At 41.8% G+C, this 23,608-nt stretch overlaps 1 protein-coding gene across 3 annotated transcripts in view; it reads right to left on the bottom strand.

Moving 5' to 3' along the window:
* The window catches only part of Sol1 (CUB domain-containing protein Sol1), a 326,068-nt gene that overhangs the window by 184,277 nt on the left and 118,183 nt on the right, over positions 1–23,608 (bottom strand). For all 3 annotated transcript variants that reach the window (XM_026812599.1, XM_018022676.2, XM_026812600.1), the window contains one exon: positions 167–323. In XM_026812599.1, coding sequence (XP_026668400.1) covers positions 167–323 — 157 coding nt within the window. The remainder of the gene's footprint in view (positions 1–166; positions 324–23,608) is intronic.

The raw sequence follows: 23,608 nt of genomic DNA, 5'->3' as shown, positions 1-23,608 counted from the left end.
GGATCATGTGTTAATTAACTCGGATTCCGATTAGAGCTTAGTGTTACCGCGTGCGCGAGAGCGTTAGATATGTAGCACTACTCGAGATTGGCGTCGAGATGCATTATACATATATGGATTATGTCGGGATCAGTTTGCGAGGTTGATAGTAGGTTAGACTAGTTACCTTGCCCGGAAGAGGTACGAGCACCGGATGTTCTTTGGGTAGGAGGACGGGTACCGTGGCGAATAGAAACGACCGTATTGCCGTTTGGACTGTGAACTGACAAACTCGAGGTCGCACATTGTGCCAGGAATCAGCACTCCGTCCGTCTCGAACAGTCCTGAAACAGAAACAACCGACAGATCAACCGAAAGTTCACATACTTCTTATGGGACAAGTGCAGTCTTAAGCACAACCGTCAACGAGGCGAGTTGCAACTCAGAGTGAGATAATATAGTACCCAAATCTCTAGACATTCGGAGATAGTATAATCTATTATAATATTAAAAAATAAATACACACGGTTTTGGTGATTATTTTTGTTCAATTAACGCGAATTTATCAGCAAAAGAATATTAAATTTGTAGTCGTAAACTAATTCAGTCAATAGAGGAAGTCACATCAAGAAAAACAACTTCCGATATCTCAATTCGTTCCGGAGATATGGGCTTTCAAAGTTTCGCCGTTTAAGGGCTCCATGGAATCCCAGTGGGATCCCCTCACTTCTTAAAATCAAAGGGTTACTTCCTGGAGTCCCGCCGCTCAAACGGAGTAGGATAAGTAACTGGGTCAAAGTGTAAGAGAGACAGACCGGAAATGTACAAGAAAGATAATGTCATCAAAAAGAATTACGTTTAATACCAAAAATCTCAATCTCCCTTTTAATGTACAACGCTTAAAAGTCATTTCAACTGGAACATCGTCCGGCTTGATAATTTCCACATATTTTTAATTGGAGATGCTGAAATCGTTGCCGATCATTCCGTATAATTTCATGAAATTCACTGTTTCTGAACTTTCGCACATCGGCTAACTCTCAAGCCAGAAATTCAATGTATTTCCGGCAAATCTGTTTGTAGTTCGTATCATTTTAATTTAATTAACACGGCAGACCAAACCCATATTGTAGCAGCGTTAAATCTAATCGTTCAAGCACACGTCGCGTTTCGAAATGAAACGGAGCTAATGACCCGGAAAATATCCCGTTTCAAGAATTTTATTCCGCTGCCTTATCTTTTAATTAAACACGTGTATCGTTGTTCTAATTTTGGTCTAGCCAAACTATACGAACACAATGACGAATCCTGGCGCAAAGCAAAAAATAGTTTCGAATCAGAATTCGCAGGAACGTCGGGGATATTGTCATTTTTCCGTGAAACGGTTTTCGTGTAATTTAGAATTAAAACCGGACTGTGGAATCGCACGGGGGGGAGGTAGAGGAAAAAAGAGTGGCACGAAATATTCCTGCCGTTTCGAGTCGCGCGAAATAGCTTCGAAAAAAAATTCGACGTTGAATTATTCCCCAACTTTTATGACCTCTCGCGAACGTCCAAGTGCCGACGAATAATACATGGCTGAACGCCGCCGCGTCTCAGATCCTCGTAATCCGTCCTTTGTCCAGGCGGGAACAAAGGGAGAAATTTTGTAAAAGGACTGACTTAATTAGTGAACAATACGCCGCCTCATCAATGGTGAAATTACTTTGACGGATCGTAAAGTAAACGTGGTCGTCTCGCTGGAAGCAGTATCTTTGACAACGTAATCACAGTAAGGAAAGGGGTGCAAGATGCTCGCGGCTATGTTCCCTACATGACAAACCACATCTACTTATCTTGACAAATGGCTATTATCTAGTTTAGGAGCGCATGACTGACGTAATCAGGCTTCAACATAATGATCTGTCGACACCTGAGCAAGCGGTGGAACCTAATCGCCGGATAAGCATTCGCTTTACACAGTTTAAACAGACGTATTTCCCTCATTCTTCCTCATTAAGGAGGATCGATAATTCCGCGGGTGCCATAAATTTCAAAACAAAAAGTTTCGAAGCGTTACCGTAAAAACTGTTACGATTCTGGAGTAAGTACGGACGGTGCGCTCTTAAATTCTCATTACTTAAATTAGAAGGGCCGGGTATTAAAAGACACGGTAAGCTGCAGTCTCGTGGTTAAGTGACACGGTACGATTAAGTGGCTCCCATGCATATTCATGCAATCCAGCATTATCATATCGTGTCGCGAGGGTGAGAAGAAATCCAATCCGTACCCAAGAAAACGAAAGTTACTTCTGACCTATTGGAATATTCGATGAGGAAATTTCTTCATATCGATTACCTTCATTAAATTTAACCAGACTTCTCATGATTCTCTAACATATGTTAATTAAGAGTATCACACACTCCCATGTGCTCGTTCACACTCTCATTCACTTATGTTTTATAATATGTAATAAAATGCAATGCAACGATGCACCTTCGCGCAAATCTACAAATGTCTTCGTCGCGATTCTGGCAATGAAAGCTCGTCCAACAATGAAACGGAATATGTCACGAACGCTGGGCATAGAAAAATGTTGGGAAGTTCCATTTAGCTTCAACATGGTTAGACGCCTAGTTAACTACTCGGGCCACGCTGCCGAGTCGATGCGATGTTCTCTGTTTCGAGTTCCGACAAACACGATTTTTCTGACAACCACGCACAGCCCCGACAACCGTGAAATTTCCGACCGATGAAAATTTCAGTTATCGCGTGCCCACTATCCCGAAGCTTTGATGCCCTCTAACCCCCTTGAAATTCTGGTTAACTCGTTGTGACGTCGACTGTGAACAGCCGCTTGGGAAACTGCGCCGGGCAAAGTGCTCGCCCGGCGTTGCTGCTCGTGCGGTTAGTCGCCGGGACACGAGGAGAGTTTCTCATGACCAGCTGCTTTTTAATTCATAATTTTTCGTTCGATCATCCCTCTTTGTAGGCTCGCCGACGACGGATCGCGTTTGAAACAATTCCGATATTCACGAGCAACCCGAGTGGTCAAAGAAAACGATTAATACCCATCGTTCGACCCTTGCGTATTCTTTATGAACACCTGGAATGCATCCTGCAATTAATATCAATATTGTTGCCGATAGCGCGCGATCGAAATTTTATTATATGACTACGATTCCGATTGAGATGAGAGCAGCAAATATTCTATACGTGCATAGACACGGGACTGAGGCGCGCGGTTAAATCGCTAGTCACGCGGAAAACGCGGTGATTATTGGAGAAGCAGAGGAGACGGAGCGTAATGCTCAAAAAGATTATCGACATCCTTTATCGCTTAAGCCGTGATCCCATACAATAAAGACAAAGCACCTACTGGATACAAGTCCGGTACCGCGCGTTCCGCGCAATTTACTACTTTCCAGTATTCAAGAAATTAGGCTGCAAAAAAAAACATTTGACACTAACTGACTTCTTTTTATACACGCATTTTCCCATTCAAAATCAGTCGATTTCACTGGTTCGGTAGTCTAGTGTTAAAATGAATTGTCGGTACATCGCATAAAACTTTTTATCAATCGTTTTCTATTCCACGTAACGAATCGTTACAAGTATTCTAGTGTTGAATGTAAAATTGTGAACCGAACAGAGCACGCGTACGATTTGACGCGTGAAGTGTAGTGTAAAAATTGCACTTGACAAAAATTTCTGTCCCTCCTACTATCCCTGGTTCTCCCCGCGTGAACGAGAGACTATCGAAAACTGTGAGGACAAAGTGAACAGGGACCGTAATGTCAAACATTGAAAATCGACAAGAACTTTCCTCAGAGCTTGCGTATTTCCGTTACGTGAGAGAGGGGTTCAAAAAACGTTACCGTTCGTTAGACGGAATATGAAACTCTGAATCGACTGTGCAAGTAACACGTACTTGATAAGAATTCGAAATGCCCTACAGATTTTCAGAACTGATAAAAGTAACGCAGAACGTGAATAAGCTCAGTTCTCATCTCCACGGTCTATGCTTTTTTTTAAATATTTGACATGAGATAATACTTTGTCGAAAGTAATTCTAATACCTCGCGAATGACGCCGAGAAAAGTATAATATTTGTACAACACTTCTTGCTCTGATCCAACTTCAACCGGCGAATAAGAATTCCGCGGCGGAAGCTGGTATCTAAGAATGAACACGGCTGAGCGAGGAGGAATAAAATCTCGTTGTCGCGAAAATCGTACGCTCGTAATACGTTTCACGATACGCATGTATTATATGGCGCGCGAGACTCAGCAGACGCCTAGACGTCGTGTTCCGGGGGACCAACGGATCTCATCTGAATATTTCACAGGCCGCCGCAATGCCGGAGGTGTCGTGCATACCGTTCCCCTCCTGTCCCCATCGATGCATAAAATTTCACGTCACATCCTCGGACATTTTCAAAGAAAATGAGAGTGAACTATCGTGCAGAGAAAAGGAGGAAAGTTCCAGTTCGAAGAAAAACGAGCAACTCAGCGAGAGCCGGGTGAAAAAGAAAGAGGACGGGAATGAGGAAAAGTTGAGCAGGAAACCAGAACGATGAAAGGTGGAAACGAGAGAATCGCGGAACAAATGAAGTAAAGGCAGAAGCAAGCTTCATGGCAAAAGGACAGGGACGAGGAGGGGACGGAAAAAAGAGAGGGGAAAAAACAGAGTGGCGTCTCAGAGGGATCGTGCGCGGTTCAAAAGTTAAGAAACTTCGCAATGGAATCAAGTTTGAAACGCGGCTCTCGGACGTGCTGAACCGCGCTGCGAGACTACGGCAAGATCGTGAGGCGGCAACGCGCCGCATTTTTGCATAATCTTCGCGTTCGTTTTAACGGTACAACTAGCGGTGGTACGCGACGCGACGACGACGACGGGACCGTGGCAAAGGGGAAAACCGTCGCGTTATTACGACGGATTCACACGCCTCGGTGTGTCACGGCTTTCACCTGACGCCCCCGCGATTTCTTGCTAAACTTGCGACGCATTCCACTGCCACCACCGTACGTAACCGCGCCTTATGATTCCCGGCACATAATTCTATCAAACTTCCGTACACCTCGGGGAAATTCGTCGCGATGACAAAATTTAATAGAAGTTATTGTCATCTCGTATATTACTCTCAACGCAACACCCGTTAATTAACTCGAATATATCCGATTAATACCGCTACTTTTATGCAATATTCTCGGACTACGCTCAAAGGGGAATACGAGCAATTGATAGTAACGCTGATTAGTGCATAAAGTACTGTTTTGTTTTTTTACGATATATCACGGTCACTTCATACGAAACAAATTCATTATTGAACTTCTATAAATTCAGACGGAACGCTTCCGTACAAACGCGGTTCTATCCGCTGCATTATTGAACTACAATCCGTTGTGATCACTTGTCCAATTAGAGAGATATGCAAAGAATGCATTACCATCTACTGAACTGCGAAACTATGAAAGATACAATGGTATTCCGGACCAGTCGGTCACTGTAGACTGTTTAGAGAAAATTCTCGAAGAACCCCATTTTATACTTGAAATGCTGTCTTTATTCTCTAACGAGAATAAGAAAAGTGGTTTTCAAACCTGCTTTGTGAGTACTACCGCTAGAACGGACGTTCCGACTTGCGACGAGACTCGTTTCAATTCTTACCCTTTGCGAATTCGAAAAATGCTCGCGGTTCTTTCTAAAGTTTCGGTCCAGCTTAGAGTCTTTTACATTCTCTGATATCGTGCATTCAAACTTCTGGGAAACACGGCTGGCAGTCTGCTTCTCTGACTAGACTGGGAACTTGGTATTTATCCAAATAAGTAATCTCGGCACAACATACGTGCCGGTAGTAATTTTAATCCAATTTGATAACATCTCTCGACCTGCGATTTGTACGAGGTAAAAAGAAAGACCTTGACAGTGTAATTTCCTCAACGAGTCAGCTACTTTAAAAGACACGAATTTTTTGCCCGTTAAAGAAAGGAGACACTAAACTAACAGGGTATCGCGAGATAAGGGACTAATTAAAACACTTGCCTACTTAAAGTCCAGCGGCAAAGGTGGCCCCTGCGATATGGCACCTCTCTTCTTTTTGAACTCCCCCACGTCATAAAACCGACAATTTTTATAAACCGGCGCTAACTAATCTTAGTTTATAAGTCTAATAAAGCGGACCCTATAAAGAAGATTCTCGCTGCATAATGTAAGAACCTTCAGACCTACTATAATACATACTTTATACCACTTTCACGAGATAAAACGGCTTTGCAACAAACACCTTATGTATCTGCACTCGAATTCTTTTATTCTGCGCGTCGTCGTAGCTGAAAATTCTTGGCGAACGAAACGTACGCTTTATAAAACGATTCATGTACGCATAATTTTACTAACAGAACAACATGTTTAATACAAAATCCATGAACACTGTTTACAAGTTTTATTAATAATTTAGATATCAATTTACTCGACTCACCTACTAGCTCGTCTCATTGGCGCCATCGTAACTTGGAGGTTAATAATCACTTGAGTAACGCGACTGTTAAACTAACGCGGAACTTTTCACGCTACCGTGTTCCTAATACGCAGTTTACAGTACTTCATCAGAACGTATAATTGCGTAATTATTCGGAGCGGAACGAACAACGAACGAACTTGATCACTACCGCGAAACGCGCACAAAGACTGAAGGACAACTGAACATAGCCGCGAATCATTCCCGCCCCCCACCACTCGGTGGTCAAAGCCGCGTGCTGTCCGGTCCACGCGAGTCTTACGTATGGATGTTTATTTTTTTTGTTGCCTACTGCGTAGTTCGCACAGTCTACTGTTTGCCCTTTTTTTATCTATGCTGCGCTCTCGAGCGACTTTATATTAAATTGATCACGCATAATAGATTATGGACTAATTTAAATTGTAAGTGACTGTTAGAAAAATGATTAAAATCTGAATGCAACTGTTAGCGTACAAGCGGGCCCTTATAGCTCGTTCTAGCGACAATAATCGAAAAAAATAATATTTCCTCCTTCGAGCAGTATCAATGCTCCTGGCGACAAAGGAGTCTCGCCCCCTTTACGCTTCTCTATTATTGGGAATAAAAGCAAACGCTTTCACTTGACCCAGATTCCCTCGGCGGATGTAGCGAGGAGGTTCTTTTTTTTTACTCATTCCTTTCGAAGAGAGAAGAAAAAGCGTCGCAATTTTTTTTCTTCCCTCGCCCCGCGCCGCACCTTTCGAGTTCAAAGAAAACGCGCGCGAGCCAGTTTCCATCGAGACGTTCTAAATACTTTTTATTATCTCGGATCTATTGCGGGGGTGGAAATTCTCGGTTTGCTCGGGCGAGCCCTTTACCGTTGCGTATTCAGACGCAATTTAATTACGCAATTCTAACCCCGATCGGGGAACAAGCAACGCAGCCGAGTTCATTGTTCGCTGACGTGGAGTCTGAGGTATTTTAAATACCCAGCAGACGGAGAGCCTGCGGTCTTCAGGACAACTAGAAATGCCACTTTAATTCAGATTTTTTTCAACCGCAAACGTCCTATTTATCATGTGCACGAGAGTTCATTGGATTCTCTGCCTACTTTTATTCTTCGTTTCCTTGTTCGCAAATTGAAAATCCGACGGGAAGGCGGTCTCGAAACAGAAGGAAATTGCAACTTGCGAAAATTCTGGGTAACGCGGCTATGTAACACCGTAGGGTCGTCATAGAGATATGGCGTTCCGGACAATTGTTATAAGTTGCAGACAATTTTGCTCCTTACTCCCATGACCATTTCTCCCATGTATTATTCCGGGCCCGTTTACTCTCTTCCTCCTTCGCCCCTTGGTACTCTTATCAGAGAGACCATCTCATTCGCCGCGTATCTGTTCCTATCGTTCCCCGACTTCAGCTCTTATTCCAGTGTGCGATAGGAAAACGTGATCACAGGTTAGGAGAAAATTGTCTGCAACTTATGATAACCTTCCACGAGCACCTTGTTAGCATTCTGAATCGCAAACAGATTCCGCCCGCCCCTGTTGCAGCAACTTTCTTTGACGCATCGTGCATCTGAAACTACTCTTATCACGACGTGATTTATATATCTCGTAGAATTGTAGCTATTCATTGAGCAGAGAGCAATTTATATCGCCCCATACAAGCAGATAAATAAAGGGAAAGAAATTGTACTGACGTTCAATAAATATTTTCAAAAATCTGGACAGTTCGTTTTTATATTGTAAATTTTTTGGTATTTTATTGCTCGTAATGAAAGAGCGATGAACGATGGTTTTCTGGTTCCGTAACTTTTCGAACGACACAAAGAGCGGAACGCATCTGTAATCAACGAGAACGTACGCTCAGACGCATCGAGTAATTATACGACTGGAGCGTCTAATTTACAATTATCAAGAAACCCACGAGTACTAACGATTTCACGTTTCCCTGGGAATTTCTCAGCTCTCAATATATTATATAATGTTTAATTTTGTAACACGCTCCTGTAAGTGTTAATACATGATGAATACCCGCTCCGCTTTGTGGTAGACATCGTTTCCTGAATTTCAGCAGCGGGAATACCACACGGTTGGTTAATTAAACCGAGCTTTAATGTCCCATGGGTTAATTAAGGACTTCTTCAAACTTATTCCTCGTAAATACAGAATCACATCGATGTTTTTTATTTCCAGCAACACGTGCTCTCCGTGAGATCGATCTAAACCAGAGAGTTACCGGGAATAAGGCGGAGGGCGTACAGCTAATTTTTGTTCTTTCGTTGACCCAAAAAACTTGCACCGTTACGAGAAAGGTTTCCCGTTCACTGCCTCTTCTAATTCAAGGGGCGCGGGCGAGAAACAAAATGCGGCAATTTTCCGACGGTCGAGGCTGCTGCCACGGAACCGTTTGAAGACGTTCGCCCGAGGTGCAACGGCGGCCCCGGTGTAAAATAAAAAGGCGAACGAAGGTGGCGAAGAAAGAGACGGACAGGGGCCACGGCTTTGTGCGTCCACCACCGTTAGCCAGGCCGGGAAACCGTAGGTTCCGTGTATTCCACGTTATACTTACGTGGGACAGCGGCTTACACGGAGCCCATTTAAGCTTGAGATCCCGCGCGACATATAAAAGTCGTGCGTTAAGCGGTGAAATTAATTTCGTAGCCGCCACGGGGCCGTCGAGTGTGTTTTTCCAACGGTGGGTTCAGGGCTTTTGTCTCACGGAAAACTTTCAACTTCCATTTTATAATTGTGCCGTGGTCCCAAAGTTGCTCTGTCGGAGACGTCGCGGCTACGGACCAAGGCCGGCCAACTTTTACACAAGGTTCGCGCGTAAAACCGCGCACTTTTAAGCGGTTTTCACGCCGCCACCCTAATTATTTGAAATTTATGCTGACCGCTCCTTCCTAAACCGAGACGAATTCGCCCCAGGAGGGGAATAAATCCCGAACGTCTTCGAATTTTAAACCCTGCCCTTTGAACCGGTACGCCCCACCGAAAGGTGGAAAGCAATTTGGTACGTTGAAAAAATTGTATTCATTCATAGAGTGGATCAATAAAATATCATTTGAAGAAAACTATTATTTCCTAAGAAAATAGTAGTTTTTTGTATTTTAATAAACTGAAATTCATTTTAATTCACCTTGTATATATTTGCTAGAACGAAACTTTAGTAATCAGAAAATCCAAGCTTATATTCTTTCGTTCGTGAATGTTCTTTCCTCTAGCTGAGAAAAATTGGCGTTTGTCGCGGAACGAAACGACTGTACGCTCGTCGTTTTGATGTACTCTTGTAAAAATCGAGATATCAGGTGTCCCTGATCCCAACGGAACAAGGTTCTCTTGTTAAAATACTGGCAAAAGGGAAAAAGCATAGCCTGTGCAATGTTTGTAGAACGGAGAAAAGTCACGGAGAGCTAATGCTACTCCGCACAAATTAATGAAAATACCTCGCACCGTTTTCATATCTTCACAATTTCTATTCTAAAGCACTCGGCTTAGAAAATCAAACAGAGAGTTAAAATAATATAATTTTAGTCCGTCCTTTATAATCTTCCGAATTTGACATCGAGCATTTGAATGCTACTATTTAATTGCGTTAAACTTGGAATACTCGCTATTACAGTAAGATCTTTGAATTTACTCGTCGTTTCCCAGGCAACTCGTCGCGCGATTGAAAATGCTAATTCCCTTATTTGCACAGTTCCTCGAAAGAAAGTTCCGCGAAATGGAAAGCGGAGTATACAATTCCGCGATAAAAGCAATTTATTTCGAAAGGTAGAATTTGGGTGGCAAACGGGCAACAAAAGGATCGAGCGAAAATTAAATTGACCACACACGTAACAGTGGAAACCGTAATACACGCGAGTGCCCAGGGAATCCGTGAGAGGGAATCGGCAAGAAAAACGACGCGGACAAACGAACGGGATGAAAAGAGCTTTAAAATTGTATTCAGCGCACGGTGACCCGCGCCACGAATCGCAGTTCCATTTCGACGATGAAACCGGCATTCCACGTTGCCGGCGACGCGGCGGTTGATCGTCGTAGAAAAATGTTAGGCGCGTTTGGTAGCCGTGAAACACGCCCGGAGTTTGCCCGATGCCGGCGCGCCGAGGAACGAGGGTAAATCGTGCCGGTAAGAAGTCAAAGGATCGCGTGGCCCGACCGCGTGACCGGAATCGAACGGAAACCGCGCGCAATCCCTGGACAAGGATCGAGATCCATCGATGCGAAAGTCGTTTACGAATTGGCGATAGTAGGAGAGCGGAATTTTCGAGGAACTCGAGCTCCCGGATACGAGGATTCGTCGGGGAGAGACCGCGAGGTCTGATCAACGGGAAGATTTTTCTTACTTACGTAGTCAGCTCGACTTAGTCGGCTTAGGGAGCGAGTATCTCTCACCATCTACTGTATTCCCTTCCCGCGAATAAATTGTTTAGAGAGACACACAACGAAATAAACGATGATTCCAAGAAAATAATGGTAAGAATCCTTTTCCCTCTCTGCTCTATAAATAGATGAATGGTAATTAATATATTTATGTGGGAATTTATTGTGAAATAAATTTTACCACCATTTAACGTTTCGACAGAAGCATTCTCATTCAATATTTTCAAAATAAATTGTTCTCAAAGCTGTAAGTATCCTCTTTTGATCTTTAACAAGCGGCTTAAGGTAGAAAAAGACTGCGACCAGAGAACGAAACCAATCAACGAGAAAAGAATTGACGGCGATCCCCCGGTATGAACTTACTCAATATATCAGCATTCAGCACAATGCAGGGAACGTAAAGAAACCAAGCAAACACTCGATCGTCGAACATTATCGGATTCTCGTTTTAAGGACATTATTTCTCCTACAAAAATCATTTTCCGTCCACTAGCCATTAATAACGAATCCCGTCAATAGGATTCGTGGAATAATGACAAAATTATAGCTGCGCTCTGACCGAATTTCAACGTGCCAAATTTTTCATCTACTCAATTTCAATAGACTTCAGCAACGGACGGAGGCGAGCTTTCCCTAAAATTATGCAAAACACTCGGTCAGGTCTATTGCCGTAAAAAAAGAAGTCCCTCTTAAACGTTCTAGCTCTATACATATAAATCTATCTAAATGGGGCGGAGATGGAGAAAATAGGGGGCGAGAAGAAGGGTGGCGGCGATAGAGGCGACAACGAGCCACGTCGACGTCGGCCGAGGGGCGAGAAAAGCGCGAGAGAATCTGAGAGGAAGAATGGTAAGTGGGCTCATTGATGCCGACCGCGATAGAGAAGAAGAAAAAGCGTCGCTTAATGGCCGGGTTTATTTGGATTTTACGGTCCGAGTCACGCGGACGCGAAAATAAGCGTCTCTCGACTTCGTACCTACTTTATTCGTGGCTGTTGGAAACTCACGGCGAACCATCCTGCGATACTCTCGCCCGTCCCTCTTCTGATGTCGATCGACGCCGTCTCCTCTTATATGAAAAGGGGGATCGACCCGCTCTTACCTTCTTCGCTGAATTTGAATGCATTACTAGAAGGGAATACATTATCACCCGTTAAGATACGTCGCGATCGATCCATTTTTCTTGCTTCACCGCGAACGCAGTTGCTACCTTCGATATTATTATTATTTATTTATGGATGTCCTTCCATAAAAGGTCTATACGTTTTTCGAGTAACTCTTCCCACCGAGTTTGTGCACCGTTCTCGAGTATAAGCACTTCCGTGTACTTTCCGCAGTTAACCTCCCGCGATCGATGTCAGGTAGAATTATAAATAGATCAAATCTACTCCAAAGTTGCGAACAATTTTTCATTCTTTATTAATTCTAAGATGTGGAGAAATGTAAACAAATTTCATTTAAGAAGATTGTGAATTTAACAAAACATGCATGGTTTATACAGAGAACAAGTTATTAACTTGATAATATGAAACTTTATCGTAGGTGGTCAAGGATCGTAGGCTTCATGGGAAGAGTTTGAAGCTCGTTATCCTAATACGTGGGAAGCCGAAAGTTTCCGGAACGTAAGACGTCTATACTGTTGCTCAGGTTTAAGTGGATCCTCTTTCTTTTATGGATAGATACGCGCGCGGATGTGAACACGTTTGCCACGTGTTATGGAAGTATGCGTACGAGAGAAAGCCGGTTGTGTGTGAGAGAGAGAGCTAACCAACCGTGTGAACTTCAGCGAATTAAGCTACTAGCTAAAATTAGAAAGCCGAGCGATGGTTCGTAATTAAATTACGTTCGTTATCGTGAATTTTAAGGATTACACGGTACGCAATTTGATAATACAGCACGCGGCACACTGGCATGTATCTCTGCAATTAATGTAATTGACGGATCACATTTATTACCGTTATTTCATTTATTCGTCCGAAGAAGAATTACCATTTTTATTAGAGAACCAGTTTTTGTATAACTTCATTTGCATCCCTTCCATTCAAGTGGTACTTTAAAAGTGATAGGAGAACGACGCAATAATTTATTTCGCGTCGTTGTAAATTTATGCCTTACCCAACTGGTTCACTATAGTACACGATTGTCTTAAATGTTCTCATTGATCATTGTTTATTAAAAATAGCATTGAGTGCGTATTATAATTGGTAATGGAAATAATAGCTCACCCTTTCACGAATGAACGAGTTAAGAGCGCTTTTACACGCAAAGTGAATCGCGTATGAGAATCACCGTGTGAAAGTGTTCTTAGAAGCAAAGCCGTAGTATATCGTCGCTCGACATAATTATAATTTGCATTGTTTAAAGCCAGTTGAGCAGCGGTGTCTGTCGATCGATGTTATTCAACGCGTCGAACTAAAATTTATTTCCTCGTTCGTACGTGGCCCGCCGAATTCGTGAATGCAATTAATACCCTTTTAAAATTATTGGATACCAAGTGTCCAAAGTTTACGGTACGGTACGTCGTAACAGAATCCTATCTCTTGTGTGCAAACACGTACGGGGGTGTGTGACAAATATGATAATCAAATAACGGTTTTTGAACGTACCGGAACCGGTTCAAAGCTATCAATGGAATTCATTTGTTAAGTTGATCCATACATCCTGAACCTATTTAAAATGCATAGTAATCAAATTGTGTAGCCGGGCGAAAAATGGACGTGCGCAGCTCGGACTGAATTTCTAGCAAAGGCAAAAGGGAAGAATAAAAATAAATGCATTGAAACACGCCCGTATTTTCGTTCGCGTTTTACGTATCCACCTAGGTGGATAATTCTGTTTTTACGAGGCTCTCGTTTGATGGAAGTCGAATTCAATATACGATCAGACAGAATGGAGCTGTTCTGTACGAGAGATCAAAGCTTCTGCAATTATTACAATATTTTGTTAATCAAATAGCGATTTGTTACGATTGTTTGTATTAGAGATGAATTTCTTCGTAGCAAAAACGTGTAAATGAGAGAAAGACTGTTATAATGTGAGAACAGAAATTCTTTTTCTCTGGTACGTTCGCAATCATCCGAAAATAATTGTCATTTTTTTAATACCTTTTAATATTAAGCAGAAGGTGTAATTGAATAAATTGTGTTATTATTTACAATGCATTCGGCATTTTAATGAAATTACGTTTCGATGAACTAATTTTGCCTGGCCATTAAAATAAATCCGCAAAAATCGTACGACGAAGTATCGAAAGAATTTCCAATTTGAAGTTCTGGGCATATCTGTATTATTTCCGATGCAGTAAAAGTGCATGCCTGATGAATTAGGAAATTAAATGCAGCGATCCATTGCAGAGGAATGTCAGTGAATTTTCGAATGGCAATTTCAACTTCGCCGAAAGTGAAATTAAAACAATCGAGATAAAGAGCTAACAATAATTTTAATAGATGTAAGCAATAATTGAATTCCGATGGATTCATCAAATAAACCCAGTTTTTGAAAAATCGCCCCACTTATCCGAGTTTTTCGAAAACTAATTTATAGTTCCGCTGAACGACGGTAAACAACGTGATTGAGCGGCCGGGATTGGTCCTATTTCAATCTTGAATGACCTGTCCGAAAGTAGAACGGGATAACGATCGGGCCTCCGATATTTTTATAGCGGTTCGAATTCGTGCCCGTATCTACCAAAACGAAGAGCGCACTTTGTCGACGTTAAACGTTGTTTCAGAAACATGTTGACAGGGACGTATACGTTCGCGTCCTGCCGTTCGACGATTGTCGTTTCACACGCTACCGGTCATCGAGTAAATACTGAATCGATAGGCCAATGTAATACCAGCGTATACGGCCGTTGTAGATATTCGATCCACGCCAACGACGCGCGGTTTCCCGTTTAATTGCTAATTAATATGGCGCATCTGGTGGTGCGTCACCGATAATGTTTTGTAAAATATCTTGAACGACTCGACAATCGAAACCGGCTGGTTTCATCAGGCCAACTGTGCCCGAATTCATTTGTAACACGAGCAACGTAAAGCGAAATTATCGAGATTAAAACCTAACATTTATTTCCTTTTAAAATTTAATTAGTCACTTCATACGAATTGTGGATAATTATATAAAATTGAAGATATCGTATTTTAATTAATGTCAACAGCAAAATCAATTCCAACACTCGTAGTATCTTATAACCAATAGATTCGTCATATTATTGTGCAATTTTATTATCCACAAGAGTCAATTATTAGTACACGTTTCGACAGAGTGAATCTACTGTTTTTTCTTTTACTCTGACTCGGTCTTCGAGGACACCAAAGATCGATGCGGTGACACAAACAGTTGATAAAATGTGGAGGGTGGTCTAACCGCATGTTCTGAACCCTCATTGCGAGTATCGATTACGAGCCAGGATAGATACTAGTACTTTGCTACTTTCTTCGCTATCCATTGTCCTCGCCGGAAACGTTTTACAGACTCACAGTATTTCCCTTTGAAAATTTATACTAACCACAATTTAGTGTATCGATGGAGAAAACCAGTGAGAATCCGCTTCGCCCGTCTGAATTTTCATTTTCACGTGACAATTTTCGACCGTCATATGAACATTTTTTGTTCGAAATGGAAATATTCAAATAAGGGACGATGATATGTTTCCACTGATCCGAATTCACATTTCTCATACGGCTTTAAAAATGATGAGAGAATCAGATCGTTCAGGAACATATATTGAAAATTTTTCGCGATCAAACCTTTCCTAATAATTTTCCATGATTAACCAAACATTGATTTTAGAAACATGATTTCCGAAACACGATCAATACCTTTCATCGAAGCTTATACGTTTATCGGATGCCAGAAATCTATTTGCGAGTTTACATTCAAGTTCGGACGTCACTCTCATTACCGTGTGTACGTTGTATAATGAATACTCAAGATCTATCGAACTTCGGGTATAGATATCGTATCTGCGTGATCATGGAATTCCGAAGTTCCATCGGAACTTCTATCCCGGCACGCTCACGTCAGATACAAAGTTGAAGAGCCACCGACCGTGTGAACACATCTTAAACGAGGTTGATCTTTGTTAAGATCAATTGACAGTATCTAATCAAAAAGTTTTACGTATTAGATTTCGTACAGGAATTTCTATAGAAACGAACTTCTTCTTCTTCTTCTTCTTCTTCAGTAAATCTCATGCACTCTTTATTTGGAACTGATTCAATTAACGAATGGAATCTCGGGCATCTTCTGTCGACCGGGAAAAGAGACCCCATTGTTTATTCCCATTTCCGTATTCCCGGTGTCCTCGAAACAAAATAAACGGAGCAGTAAACCGAAATAGAATCCATCTTGGTATCGAGGTAGCCGATCGATTCGGTGGAGCCTCTTTCAACCATGGAAGCCGTCGCCGTTCTGCGATCGTCTCTATTTCCGTAGGTGATCTGATTTCGCGGGATTCGATTATTACGCCAGCCGCCAGTCGCACCTAGGCTCGACTCGCGAACGACGAGGCTCTTTTCATTTTCCACGTCGACAAAGAGGAGGAAACGCGCGTACGAACGGGCTGATTCGAAGATACGCGCTAACAGTATCAGTAAAAGAAAACTGGGAGGGAGACGTTGGCGTCGCATTGCCCGGATAACTTCCAAGATAGGATGGATCCTTTGACTGACTCGTCGCGGACTTGTCAAATTACTGACGGGAACGAGCGTAATCCACGCCAATGGACTCTCTTCGCAGCGCCCGCGTCTTCGCCCTTCCGTTTTATCGCTTCGCTTTGAGATCTATTCCGCAGCCACTGCCGTTTGTAACTGTTTTCCGAGGAGAGAGGGAAGACGGAGAGGAGCAGAAATTCCTTGATGTATCCCGAGGAACGAGGACTCGTCTTACGTAAAATTTCTTACCACCGCGCGCTCAGTTGCTCGTAATATTTTTTCATTTTTCCACCCGGCCCGTATCCGGCCGTTCCTTTATCTAAACGCGTACCCTTTATCCTTTTTCTTTCTCTTGTTTTAAAAGTTCGAGGGAAAGATTGCGCGGACGGAGGAACGTCAATGTGAAAATTCTCTCCTACAAGAAAGGAACGTTATATCCTGATCCTTGATAAATCCACACCTGAGCTGTTCTCTCGCGGCGCTTGTATGGATGAAACACGGTCACGTTGCAAATGTCGCTCCCGTGTTTTTTCTTTATTCCCCGATACGATCATGTTTTACGGCTGCTCCGTCCTTTCATTTGCTCCAAATTTTCCGAATCTAGTTTCCAGAATTTCAACTTTCTGAAATAGCGTAGGAAAATTCTAAAATATCGCGTTACGTACCATCGAATTGTTCTAACTCGCGATCCTATTTCAGATTCGATTCTATTTCAGTTTTTTTTTTTTATTTTGTTTAGCAATAAACCAAATCGATTACTGCAGAAACAAAGTGTTGCCCATAGAATCCCAGGCAATCGTATAATCGAAATTCCCTCGGTTCCATGAATCTCTATTATCTGCACGGCGTTCCACATCGACGAATAAAAAATTATCTAAATACTTGAATCGATTCAACGCGGTTTTGCTTTTTGATTTTTTTTGTTTTTTCACCAAACGTCGGACGAATTAACGCGTTGTCACGCGGCCCGGGACCGCTTTGTTGTCTTAAGGACTCGCAGCGCGCCGCCGAGTTCGTTAGGAACTGGTAGCTAGGTATGTGTTAGCAATTCAACTTCCTCTCTGTGCACGGGCAACGCAGTATTTGCGCACATATAATTATTCAAATTCGAGGTAATGGAATTTGGAACTGGAACGTTACCTCGCGGACGCAAAAGCGCGTCTCGCCCCGATATTTGTCTATAAAATACAGCGAGTTACCGCGGATTTAATCCTGCGGTGGAAAAAGAGCCGACCACCCGGTCGTGGCTTGTTTTAAATAATGATTCAAAGTCAATATCAATTTTTTACACACGTCGCGCGTGTTATTTTATTCGTGCCTTGCGCGTGAAATTCCAAGTTCAGGTTTTGTTCAGCATTCATTGTTTATCGATTGTTTTCTATACGATAAATCATTGCGAATATTATTCACACTGGAAACGTGCAGTATACATTTTCTGTATATTATGGGAGAATCTAATTTAATAAAATTCCGTAGACCGGCACGCATACCTCATTTGAGCAAGATATTTACATATATATTAGCCGTGTCCCTCCGAAATATTAGATAAGCAACAGGAAATCCTTCTACACAGTATATTAAATTATAATATAGAATCTTCTGTTATTTAAGTTTAAAATATGAAAGGTTCATGTAAAATGTTCGGAAATTATATACATATATATATTTTTTCTTTTGATGGAAGGAAATCTTACTCTTCTGTGTGCGAGAAACACACTTGTGCAAGAAAATAGCACCTCTGACATGTGAGATAAGGCGAGCCTTTGACTCTAACTAGAAAACTGGTAAATCAGTATTCTCATCACTATCGGTTCTTCATTTTTCTCTCGTTCCCGGTCTGTCGCTCTTCCTACTCTGATGATGTATTGCGGTTCGATGCCACGGCACTACCATTCGTTATACTGTCCGATGAAACAATATTAAAGAATCTGATTCATATTTCTGCAATTCCTTAGTAAAAGAAAAAAAAGAAATAAAAGGAAACAATAATATTGTTTAATAAAAGGATTTCTCCGGATCGGAAAGTATTTAAAGATAAAGCGTTCTTTGAATAAAAGAGTAATTTGCGAAATCGAACAGGCAAAAAAATATTTGGCGTGCATGCAAATTGGGATCGAAATTAAGTGCGGTCGCGCGGGTCAATATTCTCTGAGAGCGTACAGACCGGTCAGGATTCGGATGGTGCGCTTCGTTTGGGAGGAACAGATTGTCGAGATCGAAAAATAATAATTGAATTTTCTGCCGACTGACGTGAAAACCGTTTTAAATCCCTTCTAGCACGAGGAGCTAAATTGGTGACCTACGGATTGCCGGTGCTGTTGCCAACACAAAACGAGCCAACGTCGGAATCAAGAGACTATCTACGATTTTTATCGCAAATTGCCCTTGTCCCTTCCCCCGTGACCTACGCATCTCCTCTCGATAGGTGAAATAACGATTATCTAATAAAAAGAAACGTTCGCCGAGCGAATGCGGACTTTATATAAATATTCATTCTCGATGAATTACGCGAAATCTTTTGACGGAAAATCGAGGAAGAATTTTATTTAGCTTTCGTTTCAATAAATTTACATTGTCGAACAGATTTAATTCTGTAAAAAGGAAGTCTGATTCTTCCGTATTTGGTTCTGAAAGTAAACGCATTAAAATGGAAGCGTAGGGGTATTTAGAGGCTTTAAAAAAATTGCGAGCCCGTCCATCACGGAATGCATTTTTTAAATTGCAAAATAGGAAAGCCTGGGATTGAACGCGGAGATGGAAGAAAATACGCAGCCCACAATCCTTCAGAACGTACGGGTGAGGACGTAAGCGGTCTACCAACAGAAATTTTTCAGCTAATTATAACTGGATTTAAATTTTAATTCCTCTCCACAGACGCCAAATCCATTTTTCAAATATGTAAAAGTCTCTGGACGTAATTATGCGTAGTGGTTCATTTATTTATTATCCGAAACGAAACGAAATTAAATAATTTATTAGTCAGTTAAGAGACAACAATTTCTGATCAACCGTGCATGGAGGAGATTAATGTACATTAGAGTTAATTAATGGTTCATTGCTATCAACGAGATTAAATCATTTACAACGATGTGTGCAAATTAACGATATAATATGACTAGTTGTAGACAACTCGATTAAATTGCACGGATTATGATGCACGACGCACGGCTTCGTTGATCCGAAATTCACTTTACGGCTTTCCGACTAAATTGACCATTCACTGATGAAGCCACGCATTGTGAAAAAATCAGGAACAGTTGCCACTAAGTCAATAATTTATGGACACGTTTGGAAAAGAAAAACAGGAACAGATTTTAACGAAATCTCGTAATAAATAAAAATGTTATGCATCTGTCAAGACGTAACTGGATAACTAGATTTACTCAAAAGTTAAGGGATTTAGTTTGTCAAATCTCGGTGAACTTTTTACAAACTTTGTCTCCCTCAGAAACCAACTTCCACCTTTGGTCGACTTTATTTACTAACGTCCTTAAGGTATTGCAAGCTTTTAATCCCTCGAGTTTCGTGAATGCAACTCGAACATATTTGCAGATACAACTTCGTCTACCCTGAGTATAACAATAGGCATTGTGTTTTATACGTTACAGTTTTTGCTAGTCACGTTCAATTAATGGAATCACTTTCGGATTTTATATACAAAACCTGGCGCACGTAGTAAACTAATATGTATGTAATAGTGAAACTGTGCCAAAAACAAACCTACATTTTTGTGCGAAATAAAAAATTTGTGATGTCAGTTTAAAAAAAATGAAACGTGAACCTCCAGCAATAGTTATATTTTATTTATGCATATTCTCGTTGCACCTAACATTTTTTTAATAGATGCATAAAATCCATTTTAATTTATTCGAAATCTCGCGGACCTCAATATTGCCGTGCAACAGAATAATAATGACCCAAGATGCCAACAGCAACAAGAGGCATCGCGAAATTCCATTTGCTCATTTATAACTGGGCTTTGCGCCTCCGTTGTTAACAGCAACCTACGTGTAGCCGAATCTCCGTCAGTTTATCATCATTCCTAAGCCTGCAAGCAATTACAGGAGACTATGGGTGTACGTTCGAATTCTAGTACTGCTTTCCTGCATTCAGGCCCGGCGATAATTAAGTGACTTGCGCTTTCGCTCTCCTCCCGTGTTTGATAGGGTTCGCAACAATGCTCACGTAAGACGAGAAGGGATATTAATGTCGTTATGTAAAGGCGGCCACGACTGTCTCTGCTTATAGACTTTGCCTCCGCTTAATAGACAGTTGAAGATCTGCTTTATTGTTAGAAGAGAGACTCGCGAAATTATGCAACATGCCAGAACTAGTCTATGAAAGTTTTCGTACAATTTAAATGATTTATATATAGAAATTGTTCAATTTTGTTATTACTCTAATTATCTCATATTTAATTGACTAATTTTACGCCTCGTAATTAATGACAGAATAGATTTAAAGCATTACGTTTCAAAATGGGACAATCATTTCGATACAAATAATTTATGCAAATAAGGCGATCATTTAAATGCGGAGGTATATTAAATAATAAATGAAATCAGAATATAAATTCATTTACCGTGAAATGCATCACTTAAATTCGATCACGATCAATCATGATCCTTTATCATTAGTTTCCTCCATAGGTTATAAGTTATCGCATTGTAGGGTGAAAATTCATTAGGTTTGCGAGCAATCCGTTAACGATCCTGTCTGCGCCGGTTTTACTGCGTCCCCCGTTCGTTTCGATCCCTTCACCTTCGACCCCCGTCCCGACGATCCTCTGTCTGGAAGCGCGACGACGAAGAAAAGAACAGGCTTCGTCGGTAGGACGAAAGTCGCGCGGACCAATCGAGCGTCGCCCATTCGTCACGGAGACTTTTGTCGCAGCGGAGACCAAGAAAACGGAAAAAGGAACGAGAGACAAAAAAAAAAAAATGCGAAACCGAACGAACGTCGTATAAACGAACCCGTTGCCAGGATTCCTTTGAGAATGGCGCTGTTTTTCCTCGTTCTTTTGATTGACACACCGCCGCGGTCGCAGTCTACTACGTGACAAGACTGTGGACGTTTATGCGTTTATAAGAAATACGAGGAAACGGGGAAAAGTAGCGAGACAGTGGAACGTCATATTTGAACGATATTTCCTTAACAGATTTATCCGGGCGTGCATCTAGCCGTGATGTCTAATTCGCGAAACAAACATCGCCTTATCTGCGACTATAAAAATATGCATTTGCATAATCATCCGCGGCTTGTTGATAAGAGAACCGTCTCCGTTGCAAGCCACAGGCTCCTCTGGCGCCGGGGAAACGCGCGGGCCGACCGGGATTCTTCTTAAATTTCTCGCCGCTGCTGCACCGGTAGATAGATTTTAATGGACTTAGCACGCAGAACACGTAGTCACTTTGCGCCAGCAGGCTACTGCTACTACCACATACACATTGGCTGCGTTTCCGTGAGCGTCGCGTCCCGTCCCACTGTTTGAGGCACGTGTTTGAACAGAATGTGCACGAGTGCACGTACACGGCCTCGCGTATGCTCCGCGGCACTCCCCCGATTGTGTTCAACGGACCGGCTGATAACGATTAGAGAGCCGAAACGAGGCCTTTGAATGATCAACAGAAAGAAGACGTCAGTGCTCGCAGATTGCCCGTCCATTCGTTCCGGGATTGAAAAAAATTGTCTCGACCAGTTGAATGGACTGCTGGAGTTCTATGACGTCACGCATCTCTATCTCTTTCTATTTAATTATTGAAATTCTTAATGAAGCAGGTCGCTTCATGTTCTCGACGTCCAATTTTATTTGGAGTAAACCCTCATTGCAATTAGTATAATTAGCTTATGCAAGATGCGCGAAGAAAATTGATCCGTCTGTGTGAAATTACGATTTTCTACAAAATAATTTTCTTTTTAATATCCTCAATATTGGAAACTAAATACCAGATTCTGAATACCGCGGGTATGTATAAATAAAGACAAAAGCGAGAACGACTTAATTTATACGATCTGCCTTCACCCCTCCGCAAAAAAAGCTTGTAGAAAGACTTTCTATGTTACGTGCTTTTTGTATATCTTATGGGTTAATCTCGTAGCTTAATCATTCCCTCCCCGACCTTCTCTTCTGCTACGTTAATCTTATAACGAAAACCGCTTTATGCAAAAGCGACACATACACTGACCGGTTCTTACGAAATACATCTTACTCAACATTGATCATTGCGTTCACGCTTTACCTTCGGTTCTGAATTAATTTACTCGTTTTTAAACATTTTATCTGAAATTATCATTGGATTAAAAGCGACAGATGTTCTCTAGCACATAAGATCCTTTATACCAGCTCCGTTTCTATGTTAACATTTATCCAACAGGATTCGCTCGACCCAGATTTCCATGTATTCCGATCAGTGCGATTGGATTTCCTAAATTGATCGTGTAGCACCGTTCGAGATTCATTATCAATTTACTCACGGCTGCGCAAATTAAGGCAATAGCCGTGATACAACCGGGTTGTCGCGTGCACGCGATTCGGAACGTTGTCGCGCGCCGTTTACTCGATTTCAACGATCAACGCGGTAAGCAAATTATAGCGTTTTAATTGCGGGGCTCCCCAAACACGCGGGGACGCTCGACGCGTAACAGAACCGTTCGATTCGATTCTAAAATTACATCAAATAACAGAACGCCGGGCGCTAAGTGTTCCGTGTCGTTGTGTACCGAACGCTGTTTATGCGCTTGATTGCCACGATCGTTAACTAATGAGCTTTTATTGTTTGGCCACGCATTTCAGACACGCGAGCACCGATCAAGGGCTCGATACCTTCCGTGAACAATGAAATTACCCCGTCAGGAAAAAATTCCTCGCTCCTCTGCCGGAAATAAATGGAACATACAAATATAATGAACGTGCGGTAATAATTTTAATTAGAACGCGTACCGCGGTTGCGAATTAAATTAGATTTTATTTAAACGGTAAGTACAAAAACCAAGCAGAATTCTGTCTGAAAAGAGGTTTGCGTTAAAATAACAATGACTTTTAATTTCGCTCTGGGAACGAGCTTTTGACGCAACAACTGTTTCAATAATTCTCGCATCCTCTAAAACGCGCGCAACTTTCATTTA

Source organism: Ceratina calcarata, unplaced genomic scaffold (genome assembly GCF_001652005.2).
Source record: "Ceratina calcarata isolate Rehan_Ccalc_2016 unplaced genomic scaffold, ASM165200v1 scaffold291.2, whole genome shotgun sequence".
In the NCBI taxonomy this organism is placed as follows: domain Eukaryota; kingdom Metazoa; phylum Arthropoda; class Insecta; order Hymenoptera; family Apidae; genus Ceratina; species Ceratina calcarata.
Note: the sequence above shows the minus strand (reverse complement) of the source record. Positions and strands in the feature narration are given on the sequence as shown.